General features: G+C 44.3%; 1 protein-coding gene across 3 annotated transcripts in view; it reads right to left on the bottom strand.

The window, feature by feature from the left end:
• GABPB1 (GA binding protein transcription factor subunit beta 1) overlaps nt 1-14093 on the bottom strand; it is a 109806-nt gene that overhangs the window by 60630 nt on the left and 35083 nt on the right. For all 3 annotated transcript variants that reach the window (XM_038766814.1, XM_038766813.1, XM_038766812.1), the window contains one exon: nt 4519-4626. In XM_038766814.1, the coding sequence (XP_038622742.1) occupies nt 4519-4626 (108 nt within the window). The remainder of the gene's footprint in view (nt 1-4518; nt 4627-14093) is intronic.

The raw sequence follows: 14093 nt of genomic DNA, 5'->3' as shown, positions 1-14093 counted from the left end.
TTACTATGTGCAGAGCACTGTACTAAGCGCTTGGGAAGTACAAGTCGGCAACATCTAGAGACGGTCCCTACCCAACAGTCAATCAATCGTATTTATTGAGCGCTTACTGGGCGCAGAGCACTGTACTAAGCGCGTGGGAAGTACAAGTCGGCAACATCTAGAGACGGTCCCTACCCAACAATCGTATTTATTGAGCACTTACTGTGCGCAGAGCACTGTACTAAGCGCTTGGGAAGTACAAGTCGGCACGTCTAGAGACGGTCCCTACCCAACAGTCAATCAATCGCATTTATTGAGCGCTTACTGGGCGCAGAGCACTGTACTAAGCGCGTGGGAAGTACAAGTCGGCAACATCTAGAGACGGTCCCTACCCAACAATCGTATTTATTGAGCACTTACTGTGCGCAGAGCACTGTACTAAGCGCTTGGGAAGTACAAGTCGGCACGTCTAGAGACGGTCCCTACCCAACAGTCAATCAATCGCATTTATTGAGCGCTTACTGGGCGCAGAGCACTGTACTAAGCGCGTGGGAAGTACAAGTCGGCAACATCTAAAGACGGTCCCTACCCAACAGTCAATCAATCGTATTTATTGAGCGCTTACTGGGCGCAGAGCACTGTACTAAGCGCGTGGGAAGTACAAGTCGGCAACATCTAGAGACGGTCCCTACCCAACAGTCAATCAATCGTATTTATTGAGCGCTTACTGGGCGCAGAGCACTGTACTATGCGCTTGGGAAGTACAAGTCGGCAACATCTAGAGACGGTCCCTACCCAACAATCAATCAATAGTACTTATTGAGCGCTTACTGGGCGCAGAGCACTGTACTAAGCGCTTGGGAAGTACAAGTCGGCAACATCTAGAGATGTTCCCTGCCCAACAGCGGGCTCACGGTCTAGGAGGGGGAGACAGAGAACAAAACGAAACATGTAGATGGGTCAGAACAGAATTAAAGCTCTATGCACATCGTTAACAAAATAAATAGAATAGTAAATATGTATAAGTAAAATAGATAGAGTCAGAAATCTGTTCAGATATATACAGGTGCTGCGGGGAGGGGAAGGAGGGAGAGTGGAGGGGGTGGGGAGGGGGAGAGGAAGGAGGGGGCTGAGTGTCGGAAGGCCTCCTGGAGGAGGTGAGCTCTCAGTAGGGCTTTGAATAACAATAATAATAATAATAATAATAATAATGGTATTTGTTAAGCGCTTACTATGTGCAAAGCACTGTTCTAAGCGCTGGGGAGGATACAAGGCGATCAGGTTGTCCCACGTGGGACTCCCAGTCTTCATCCCCATTTTCCAGATGAGGTCACTGAGGCCCAGAGAAGTGAAGCACCTTGCCCAAAGTCACACAGCCGATAAGTGGCGCAGGTGGGATTCGAACCCATGCCCTCTGCCTCCCAAGCCCGGGCTCTTTCCGCCGAGCCACGCTGCTTCTCGGGAATGAAGGGAGGAAGAGCTTGGCGGATGCGGCGGCACCGCCTGGGTGGGCACTCTGGCGGGAGCCATCCCCCCCCCGTCGTGGGCTGGACGGCAGCCACGGGCTGATGCTCTCCCCATCTCCCACGGCTTTCTGAAATCACACCTCCTCCAGGAAGCCTTCCCTGCAGATGTCAATCAATCAATCGTATTTATTGAGCGCTTACTGTGTGCAGAGCACTGTCCTAAGCGCTTGGGAAGTCCAAGTTGGCGACATTTAGAGACGGTCCCTACCCGACAGCGGGCTCACGGTTTAGGAGGAGGAGACAGAGAACAAAACAAAGCAGAAGTTAAGCGACTTGCCCAAGGTCGCACATTTACCCTTTCACGTACACCGTGAGCATGGGAGAGAATTGCGCAGATTGACTGGGACCTCAACCAAGCGCCACTTGAGCAAATATTGAGAGAACTTTATTTGCAATTTAGCTGAACCCTAAGGAAGTCGAGATAAGAGCGATACTATGTCCAACGAAGGCTCCTGTTCCTCTGGCCAAGGGAGCTACTTATTCGGGAGAATGAGACCCTCTGGTCCAGCCGACCCGAGGGCGATATTTCTTCCACTTTTAGACCGTGAGCCCACTGTTGGGTAGGCACTGTCTCTATACGTTGCCAATTTGTACTTCCCAAGCGCTTAGTACAGTGCTCTGCACATAGTAAGCGCTCAATAAATACGATTGATTGATTCCACGGCCACTCCGGAATGTGTTCCTTCATCTTAGGCCAAGCTGCCACCACGCTGGGATGGGGCAGCGTGGCAATAAATAGACACTTATTCTATTTATTTTATTTTGTTAAAGGTGTTTTGTTGTCCGTCTCCCCCTTCTAGACTGTGAGCCCGCTGTTGGGTCGGGACCGTCTCTAGATGACGCCGACTTGGACTTCCCCAGCGCTTCGTCCAGTGCTCTGCACACGGTAAGCGCTCAATAAATACGATTGAATGAATGAATGAAGGAAGGAAGGAATGAATGAATGTGCAGAGGGAGGGCATTCCGGGCCAGGGGAAGGACGAGGGCCGGGCAAGAACGAGGTCCAGCGAGGAGGTGAGTGGCGGCCGAGGAGCGGAGGGTGCGGGCTGGGCTGGAGAAGGACAGAAGGGAGGTGAGGGAGGAGGGGGCGAGGGGATGGACGGCCTTGACGCCGAGAGGGAGGAGTTTTTGCTTGATTCGTAGGTTGACGGGCAACCACTGGAGATTTTTGAGGAGGGGAGTGACGTGCCCAGAGCGTTTCTGCACAAAGATAATCCGGGCAGCAGCTTGAAGTATAGACCGAAGTGGGGCGAGACCGGAGGATGGGAGATCAGAGAGGCGGCTGATGCACTAATCCAGCAGCCCCACGTCCGCCGGGTGACCCTGGGCAAGTCCCATCACTTCTCTGGGCCTCAATTCCCTCACCTGGAAGATGGGGACGAAGAGCGTGAGCCCCACGTGGGACAGGGACTGTGTCCAACCTGATTAACTCGGATCTGCCCAGCTGCTTAGAATGGTGCTGGGCACATAGCAAGCGGTTTTAGACTGTGAGCCCACTGTTGGGTAGGGACTGTCTCTAGATGTTGCCAACTTGGACTTCCCAAGGGCTTAGTGCAGTGCTCTGCACACAGTAAGCGCTCAATAAATACGATTGATTGATTAACAAGTACCATAATTACTATTAATTACTATCCGCCTCCCGCAGTCAGGAGTTTTAGGGGAAAGAAATGCTTTCGGGTTACTCCCTGTCTTGCTGAGAAGCTTTGCGCCCTTTCTTCGCCCCACCTTCAAGTCCACGTCACTTACGGACACGTCTGTAATTTTTATTGACTTATTTTTTATTCATTCCATCCCCCCCCCCCATCTTACCTCCTTCCCTCCCCCACAGCACCTGTTTATATGTATATATGTTTGTACATATTTGTTACTCTATTTTACCTGTACATATCTATTCTATTTATTTTATTTTGTTAGTATGTTTGGTTTTGTTCTCTGTCTCCCCCTTTTAGACTGTGAGCCCACTGTTGGGTGGGGACTGTCTCTATATGTTGCCAACTTGGACTTCCCAAGCGCTTAGTACAGTGCTCTGCACACAGTAAGCGCTCAATAAATACGATTGATGATGATGACGATGATAGAGACAATTCCCTACCCAACAGTGGGCTTATTTGTATATTAAATGTTCGTTCCCCAGATGGTAAGCTCTTTGTGGGCATGGACCGTGCCTACCAACTCTGTTATACTGTACAACCCCAAGTGCTTAGTACAGTGCTCTGCACACAGTATGCGCTCTAGAAATACAATTGATTGATCGCAGCTGCATGGCCTAGTGGAAAGAGCCCTGGCTTGTAATTCCCAAGCGCTTAGTACAGTGCTCTGCACACAGTAAGCGCTCAATAAATCCGATTGATTGATTGATTGTCTTCTCACGCCGGTTCTGCTCTTTGCCTGCTGTGGGCAAGTCGCTTCACTTCTCTGGGCCTCAGTTTCCTCATCTCTAAGATGGGGATTCAATCCCACTCTCTCCCAGTGAGATCTGTGAGGCCCCGGTGGGACGGGGGCTGCGTCCAACCTGATTAATTTGGATCTGTGGGACTCTGGGCAAGTCACTTCACTTCTCATAGTAAGCGCTTAACAAATACCATCATTATTATTATTATTATTATTATAATCTGATCAGGGCAAGTCACCTGGCATATGCTTAAAGTTAACTGGGACTCTAATAATAATGAGGATGATAATAATAAAAAATTATAATGCTAGGATTTGTTTCTCCATCGATCAATGATATCTAATGATATCTCGGGAGAGTACAGCACAACAGGTAATGGATTCATTCATTCACTCATATTTACTGAGCACTTACTGTGTGCACAGCACTGTACTAAGCGCTTGGAAAGTACAATTCAGCAACAGAGACAATCCCTGCCCAATTCCAGTGTTAAATAATGAATCAACAGTTGAAGAAAAGCCTAGACGAAGTGCAAATATTTAGTTCTAATTAATTCTAGTTATAAAAGAAGAAGAAAAAAAAAGGCTTGAAAATGTACCCCCCGAAAGCAATCTCCTTTACCCAGTCTGTAGTAAACGGAGCGCCATTGGCCATCAAAATGCGAACTTCATCGTCTTGACCTGCTCGTGCGGCTTCTAACAGCTTCTTACCCAAATCTACCAGGGACATCTGGAAAAAAGCAACAAAACAGAGAGCTCAGCGCTGAATTTCATTTCAAACCTGAACAGGCATTTTATGTGTCCCCCCCCTCTGTGCTTTTATCTGCCGATCTTCTTTGCGGGGCCCACCCTCAGCAGAAATATCGCTAGCCTCTAAAGCGAGCCACGGCTTGGAAGATTCATTCATTCTTTCAATCGTATTTATTGAGCGCTTAACTGTGTGCAGAGCACTGTACTAAGCGAGCGACGTGTGTTCCCACCTTTTCGAGGGGCCGGGGAAGACGGCTAGAGGACTGGGGAGCACAGCCCTTAGGTACATATCTGCAATTTATTCACTTATTTCTATTAAAGTCTGTCTCCCCCCTCTAGACTATACGCTCAATGTGGGCAGGGAATGTGTCTCTCCTCCCCATCCCCCCCGCCTTACCTCCTTCCCCCCCCACAGCACCTGTATATATGTATACATGTTTGTACGGATTTATTACTCTATTTATGTATTTTATTTGTACATATTTATTCTATTTATTTTATTTTGTTGATATGTTTTGTTTTGTTGTCTGTCTCCCCCTTCCAGACTGTGAGCCCGCTGTTGGGTAGGGACCGTCTCTATATGTTGCCGACTTGTACGTCCCAAGCGCTTAGTACACACAGTAAGCGCTCAATAAATACGATTGAATGAATGAATGAATGTCTGCTTATTGGTCTACTGTAATAATAATAATGATGATGATGATGGCATTTGTTAAGCGCTTACTATGTGCGACGCACTGTTCTAAGCACTGGGGGGGATACAAGGTGATCAGGTTGTCCCACGTGGGGCTCACAGTCTTAATCCCCACTTCCAAGCGCTTAGTACAATGCTCTGCACATATTAAGAGTTCAGTAAATACAACTGAATGAATGAAATAACTTTACTCTTACTTTTAAGTAAAACCTTGCAATAGGGCTTCTACCCTACCCTACCCTAGGGGATTTGTGTGGCTTAGTGCAGGTTTGGGAGTCGGAGGACGTGGGTTCTAATCCTGCCTCTGCCACTTGGCTGCTGTGGGACCTTGAGCAAGCCACTTAACTTCTCTGTGCCTCAGTTACTTCATCTGCAAAATGGGGATTAAAACCGTGAGCCCCACGTGGGACAGCCCGATTACCTCGCATCAACCCCGGTGCTTAGAACAGTGCTTGGCACATAGTAAGCGCTTAACAAATACCACTATCTTTTTTTTACCCCAAGACGATATGCTTAGTTCAGTGCTTAGTTCAGTGTAGTCATAATTAAAATAATAATAATAATAACATAATATAATGATGGCATTTGTTAAGGGCTTACTATGTGCCAAGCACTGTTCTAAGCGCTGGGGTACATACAAGGTAATCAGGTTGTCCCATGTGGGGCTCACAGTCTTAATCCCCATTTTTCAGATGAGGTAACTGAGGCACAGAGATATTAAGTGACCTGCATATATGCATATATGTTTGTACATATTTATTACTCTATTTTACTTGTACATATTTATTCTATGTAATTTATTTTGTTAATACGTTTTGTTGTCTGTCTCCCCCTTCTAGCCTGTGAGCCCGCTGTTGGGTAGGGACCGTCTCTAGATGTTGCCGACTTGGACTTCCCAAGCGCTTAGTACAGTGCTCTGCACACAGTAAGAGCTCAATAAATACGACTGCATGAATGCCGGGCACACAAGAAGCATTTAACAAATACCTTAATTATTGTTATGAGTCAGACGGGGCGGGGAGATGACACGGCCAGAGTGTCGTGGCCAAAATTCCCCTTCAGGATCACACAGCCACCATCCCGCCTCGTGAAGATTTAGCTCCTGAGCCGTATGAGGTAAATGTCTCACATTTAGCTATCCAGGCCTGCTCTAAACCAGGAGAGGCAGTTTGGAGGGAGAAGGGTGGAAACCTGATCCCTCCCCAATCAATCAATCCATGGTATTTACTGAGTACTCTTTGTGTGCAGAGAACTGTACTGAGCACTTGGGAGAATACAATGCAACAGACTTAGCAGATGTGTTCCCTGCCTATAACAAGTTTACAGTCTAGAGAACCGTGGTTTCTTATAAACACATCCATGTGTTGTTTTTTGTTGCCTTTTTTTTGGCGGAATGACGTAAAAAGTATTCAATTAGCTAAGAGAATACAACGCAACAGACTTAGCAGATGTGTTCCCTGCCTATAACGAGTTTACATTCTAGAGAACCGTGGTTTCTTATAAACACATCCAGGTGTTGGTTTCTGTTGCTTTTTTTTTGGCGGAATGACGTAAAAAGTATTCAATTAGCTAAGAGAATACAACGCAACAGACTTAGCAGATGTGTTCCCTGCCTATAACGAGTTTACATTCTAGAGAACCGTGGTTTCTTATAAACACATCCAGGTGTTGGTTTTTGTTGCTTTTTTTTTTGGCGGAATGACGTAAAAAGTATTCAATTAGCTAAGAGAATACAACGCAACAGACTTAGCAGATATGTTCCCTGCCTATAACGAGTTTACAGTCTAGAGAACCGTGGTTTCTTATAAACACATCCATGTGTTGGTTTTTGTTGCCTTTTTTTGGCGGAATGACATAAAAAGTATTCAATTAGCTAAGAGAATACAATGCAACAGACTTGGCAGATGTGTTTCCTGCCTATAACGAGTTTACATTCTAGAGAACCGTGGTTTCTTATAAACACATCCAGGTGTTGGTTTTTGTTGCTTTTTTTTTGGCGGAATGACGTAAAAAGTATTCAATTACCTAAGAGAATACAACGCAATAGACTTAGCAGATATGTTCCCTGCCTATAACGAGTTTACAATCTAGAGAACTGTGGTTTCTTATAAACACATCCATGTGTTGTTTTTTGTTGCTTGTTTTTTTTGGCGGAATGACGTAAAAAGTATTCAATTAGCTAAACCGGGCAGTCATAGTACCAATATAGCCCCTTCCTTCCTCTCCCCCTCTTGCCCCTCTCCATCCCCCCCATCTTACCTCCTTCCCTTCCCCACAGCACCTGCATATATGTATATATGTTTGTACCTATTTGTTACTCTATTTATTTATTTATTTTACTTGTACATATCTATTCTATTTATTTTATTTTGTTAGTAGGTTTGGTTTTGTTCTCTGTCTCCCCCTTTTAGACTGTGAGCTCACTGTTGGGTAGGGACTGTCTCTCTTTGTTGCCAACTTGGACTTCCCAAGCGCTTAGTACAGTGCTCTGCACACAGTAAGCGCTCAATAAATACGATTGATGATGATGATGACTGATGATGATAGACTCTTAAACGGCCATCGGACTTGCAGAAATACATGGTAATGTGGAAATGAGACAAATCCTGAGAGAAAATGAATTTTTCTTAAACTTTACACACTCCTTTGCCAGGCAGAAAAACGAGATTCACCCATCTACAACACCCAGAGCTGCTTCTGAAACCTTTTTCATTGATGTGTGTTGCTCTGGTGACATGCTGGCTCTTACTACATTCCTTAAGTTTTCCTTCTAATAATCATATGGGCCTGCTATCTGTCAATCTATCCTTGGGTTGTAAAGGGTTTGGATATTCCCTGCTTATCACTGGCCTAGTGAGAAGCCCCTAGGCCTGAGAGTCAGAAGGACCTGAGTTCTAATCCCGCCTCGGCTACTTCATTCATCCTATTTATTCTTAATTCTTATTCTTAATCTATTCTATTTATTCATTCTATTTAATAGGAAGCGCTATTTACTGAGCACTTACTGTGTGAAAAGCACCGTGGTAAGCGCTTGGGAGAGTACAAGAGAACAATAAACACACATTCCCTGCCCACAACAAGCTGAGAGTCTGGAAAATGCCAAACATTGCTCCTTGTACCAATTAATAGTTTATTTGGCTTTTCACCATGGAATCGTGTTCTCCGTCATGCCTTCTGGGTGGCCCAAGAGTGGTCTATTATTACTATTATTATTTTTCATTTTATGACATTTGTAAACCCCTTACTAAGTGCCGGGTTCTGGACTAATCTCTGGGGCAGATCCGAGCTAATCAGATTGGACACAGTCTTCAATCCCCATTTTCCAGATGAGGGAACTGAGGCCCAGAGAAGTCAAATGTCTCGCTGAAGGTCACAAAACAGAGAAGCAGCGTGGCTCAGTGGAAAGAGCCCGAGCTTTGGAGGCAGAGGTCATGGGTTCAAATCCCGGCTCCGCCAACTGTCAGCTGTGTGACTCTGGGCAAGTCACTTAACTTCTCTGGGCCTCAGTTACCTCATCTGTCAAATGGGAATTAAGACCGTGAGCCCCAAGTGGGACAACCTGATCAGCTTGTATCCTCCCCAACGCTTAGAACAGTGCTTTGCACAGAGTTAGCACTTAACAAATGCCATCATCATCAAGTGGCAGGGCCGACATTAGAACCCAGGTCCCCTGCTTCCCTGAATTAACATTTCAGGTGGGTCTCGGTTCCTTTTTTCCTCCCAAAAAAGGAACTGTAGCACAGCTTGAAACTTTACTCTTCCTGCATTCACAACTCTAACCTTTGCGAGGCTTTCTAGCCAAAGGCAGTGGTGTTCAAACTGATAGAGCAAAAGATTGGCAACTTGTTCATATATTCCCTATTACAGCTATTCCCACACAGAAAGCGCTCAATAAATACCAGATTGGCAACTTGTTCATCTACTCCCTATTACAGCTATTCCCACACAGTCAGCACTCAATAAATACCACTGATTGGCAACTTGCCCATAAACTCCCTAACACAATTATTCCCACACAGTAAGTGCTCAATCAATACCACTGATTGGCAATTTGTTCATATACTCCCTATTACAGCTACTCCCACACAGAAAGCGCTCAATAAATACCAGATTGGCAACTTGTTCATCTACTCCCTATTACAGCTATTCCCACACAGTCAGCACTCAATAAATACCACTGATTGGCAACTTGCCCATATACTCCCTATTACAGCTATTCCCACACAGTAAGTGCTCAATAAATACCACTGATTGGCGACTTGAACATATACTCCCTATCACAGTTATTCCCACACAGTAAGCGCTCAATAAATACCACTGATTGGCAACTTGTCCCTATACTCCCTATCAGTTATTCCCATACAGTAAATGCTCAATAAATACCAATGATTGGTGACTTGTCCATATACTCCCTATCACAGTTACTCCCACACAGTAAGCGCTCAGTAAATATCACTGATTGGTGAGCGTTTACTGTGTGCAGAGCACTGTACTCCGTATCACAGTTATTCCCACACAGTAAGCGCTCAATAAATACCATTGATTGGCAACTTGTTCACATACTCCCTTACAGCTATTCCCACACAGTAAGCACTCAGTAAATACCATTAATTGGCAACTCGCCCATATACTCCCTATCACAGTTATTCCCACACAGTAAACGCTCAATAAATACCATTAATTGGCGACTTGCCCATATACTCCCTATCACAGTTATTCCCACACAGTAAGCACTCAATAAATACCACCGACTGGCAACTTGCCCATAAACTCCCTATCACAGTTATTCCCACACCGTAAGCGCTCAATAAATACCACTGATTGGCAACTTGCCCATATACTCCCTATCACAGTTATTCCCACACCGTAAGCGCTCAATAAATACCACTGACTGGCAACTTGCCCATATACACCCTATCACAGTTATTCCCACACAGTAAGCACTCAATAAATACCACTGATTGGCAACTTGTTCATCTACTCCCTATTACAGCTATTCCCACACAGTCAGCACTCAATAAATACCACTGATTGGCAACTTGCCCATATACTCCCTATTACAGCTATTCCCACACAGTAAGTGCTCAATAAATACCACTGATTGGCGACTTGAACATATACTCCCTATCACAGTTATTCCCACACAGTAAGCGCTCAATAAATATCACTGATTGGCGACTTGTCCCTATACTCCCTATCAGTTATTCCCATACAGTAAATGCTCAATAAATACCAATGGTTGGTGACTTGTCCATATACTCCCTATCACAGTTACTCCCACACAGTAAGCGCTCAATAAATATCACTGATTGTCGAGCATTTACTGTGTGCAGAGCACTGTACTCCGTATCACAGTTATTCCCACACAGTAAGCGCTCAATAAATACCATTGATTGGCAACTTGTTCACATACTCCCTTACAGCTATTCCCACACAGTAAGTGCTCAGTAAATACCATTAATTGGCAACTCGCCCATATACTCCCTATCACAGTTATTCCCACACAGTAAACGCTCAATAAATACCATTAATTGGCGACTTGCCCATATACTCCCTATCACAGTTATTCCCACACAGTAAGCACTCAATAAATACCACTGATTGGTGACTTGCCCATATACTCCGTATCACAGTTATTCCCACACCGTAAGCACTCAATAAATACCACTGATTGGCAACTTGTTCATATACTCCCTATTACAGCTATTCCCACACAGTAAGCACTCAATAAATACCACTGATTGGCAACTTGTTCATATACTCCCTATTACAGCTATTCCCACACAGTAAGCGCTCAGTAAATACCAGATTGGCAACTTGTTCATATACTCCCTATTACAGTTATTCCCACACAGAAAGAGTTCAATAAATACCAGATTGGCAACTTGTTCATAAACTCCCTATTACAGCTATTCCCACACAGTAAGCGCTCAATAAATACCACTGATTGGCGACTTGCCCATATACTCCCTATTACAGCTATTCCCACACAGAAAGCGCTCAACAAATACCAGATTGTCAACTTGTTCATATACTCCCTATTACAGCTATTCCCACACAGTAAGCACTCAATAAATACCATTGATTGACGACTTGCCCATATACTCCCTATCACAGTTATTCCCACATAATAAGCGCTTAATAAATACCACTGATTGGCGACTTGTCCCTATACTCCCTATCACAGTTACTCCCACACAGTAAGCGCTCAATAAATACCACTGATTGGCAACTTGCCCATATACTCCCTATCACAGTTATTCCCACACAGTAAGCGCTCAATAAATATCACTGATTGGCAACTCGCCCATATACTCCCTATCACAGTTATTCCCAAACAGTAAGCGCCCAATAAATACCACTGATTGGTGACTGGCCCATATACTCCCTATCAGTTATTCCCACACAGTAAGCACTCAATAAATACCACTGATTGGCAACTTGCCCATACACTCCCTATCACAGTTATTCCCACACAATAAGAGCTCAATAAATACCACTGATTGGCAACTTGTCCCTTTACTCCCTACCACAGTTATCCCCACACAGTAAACGCTCAATAAATACCAATGATTGGTGACTTGTCCATGTACTCTGTAACACAGTTACTCCCAAACGGTAAGCACTCAATAAATACCACTGATTGGCGACTTGCCCATATACTCCCTATCACAGTTATTCCCACACAGTAAGCACTCAATAAATACCACTGATTGGCAACTTGTTCATATACTCCCTATTACAGCTATTCAATCAATCAATCAATCAATCAATCGTATTTATTGAGCGCTTACTATGTGCAGAGCACTGTACTAAGCGCTTGGGAAGTACAAATTGGCAACACATAGAGACAGTCCCTACCCCACACAGTAAGCGCTCAATAAATACCAGATTGGCAACTTGTTCTTATACTCCCTATCACAGTTATTCCCACACAGAAAGCGCTCAATAAATACCACTGATTAGTGACTTGCCCATATACTCCCTATCACAGTTATTCCCACACCGTAAGCGCTCAATAAATACCACTGATTGGTGACTTGCCCATATACTCCCTATCACAGTTATTCCCACACAGTAAGCACTCAATAAATACCACTGATTGGCAACTTGTTCATATACTCCCTACTACAGCTATTCCCACAAAGTAAGCGCTCAATAAATACCACTGATTGGCAACTTGTTCTTATACTCCCTATTACAGCTATTCCCACACAGTAAGCGCTCAATAAATACCACTGATTAGCAACTTGCCCATATACTCCCTATCACAGTTATTCCCACATAATAAGCGCTTAATACCATTGATTGGTGACCTGTCCCTATACTCCCTATTACAGCTATTTTCATACAGTAAACGCTCAATAAATACCAATGATTGGTGACTTGTCCATATACTCCCTATCACAGTTACTCCCACACAGTAAACGCTCAATAAATACCACTGATTGGCGACTTGCCCATATACTCCCTATCACAGTTATTCCCACACAGTAAGCACTCAATAAATACCACTGATTGGCAACGTGTTCATATACTCCCTATCACAGCTATTCCCACACAGTAAGCACTCAATAAATACCACTGATTGGCAACTTGCCCAAATATTCCCTATCACAGTTATTCCCACACAGTAAGCACTCAATAAATACCACTGATTGGCAACTTGTTCATATACTCCCTAGTACAGCTATTCCCACACCGTAAGCGCTCAATAAATACCACTGATTGGCAACTTGTCCATATACTCCCTATCACAGTTATTCCCACACAGTAAGCACTCAATAAATACCACTGATTGGCAACTTGTTCATATACTCCCTAGTACAGCTATTCCCACACCGTAAGCGCTCAATAAATACCACTGATTGGCAACTTGTCCATATACTCCCTATCACAGTTATTCCCACACAGTAAGCACTCAATAAATACCACTGATTGGTAACTTGTTCATATACTCCCTATTACAGCTATTCCCACACAGTAAGCGCTCAGTAAATACCAGATTGGCAACTTGTTCATATACTCCCTATTACAGCTATTCCCACACAGTAAGCACTCAATAAATACCACTGATTGGCAACTTGCCCATATACTCCCTATCACAGTTATTCCCACATAATAAGCGCTTAATCCCATTGATTGGCGACCTGTCCCTATACTCCCTATTACAGCTATTCCCATACAGTAAACACTCAATAAATACCAATGATTGGTGACTTGCCCATATACTCCCTATCACAGTTACTCCCACACAGTAAGCACTCAACAAATACCACTGATTGGCAACATGCCCATATACTCCCTATCACAGTTATTCCCACACCGTAAGCGCTCAATAAATACCACTGATTGGTGACTTGCCCATATACTCCCTATCACAGTTATTCCCACACAGCAAGCACTCAATAAATACCACTGATTGGCAACTTGCCCATATACTCCCTATCACAGTTATTCCCACACAGTAAGCACTCAATAAATACCACCGATTGGCAACTTGCCCATATACTCCCTATCACAGTTATTCCCACACAATAAGTGCTCAATCAATACCACTGATTGGCAACTTGCCCATATACTCCCTATCACAGTTATTCCCACACAGTAAACACTTAATAAATACCACTGATTGGCGACTTGTCCATATACTCTCTCTCAGAGTTATGTCCACACAGTAAGCGCTCAATAAATACCACTGATTGGTAACTTGTTCATATACTCCCTATTACAGCTATTCCCACACAGTAAGC

The sequence above is a fragment of the Tachyglossus aculeatus genome, chromosome 26 (assembly GCF_015852505.1).
Source record: "Tachyglossus aculeatus isolate mTacAcu1 chromosome 26, mTacAcu1.pri, whole genome shotgun sequence".
Taxonomy (NCBI): Eukaryota; Metazoa; Chordata; class Mammalia; order Monotremata; family Tachyglossidae; genus Tachyglossus; species Tachyglossus aculeatus.
Note: the sequence above shows the minus strand (reverse complement) of the source record. Positions and strands in the feature narration are given on the sequence as shown.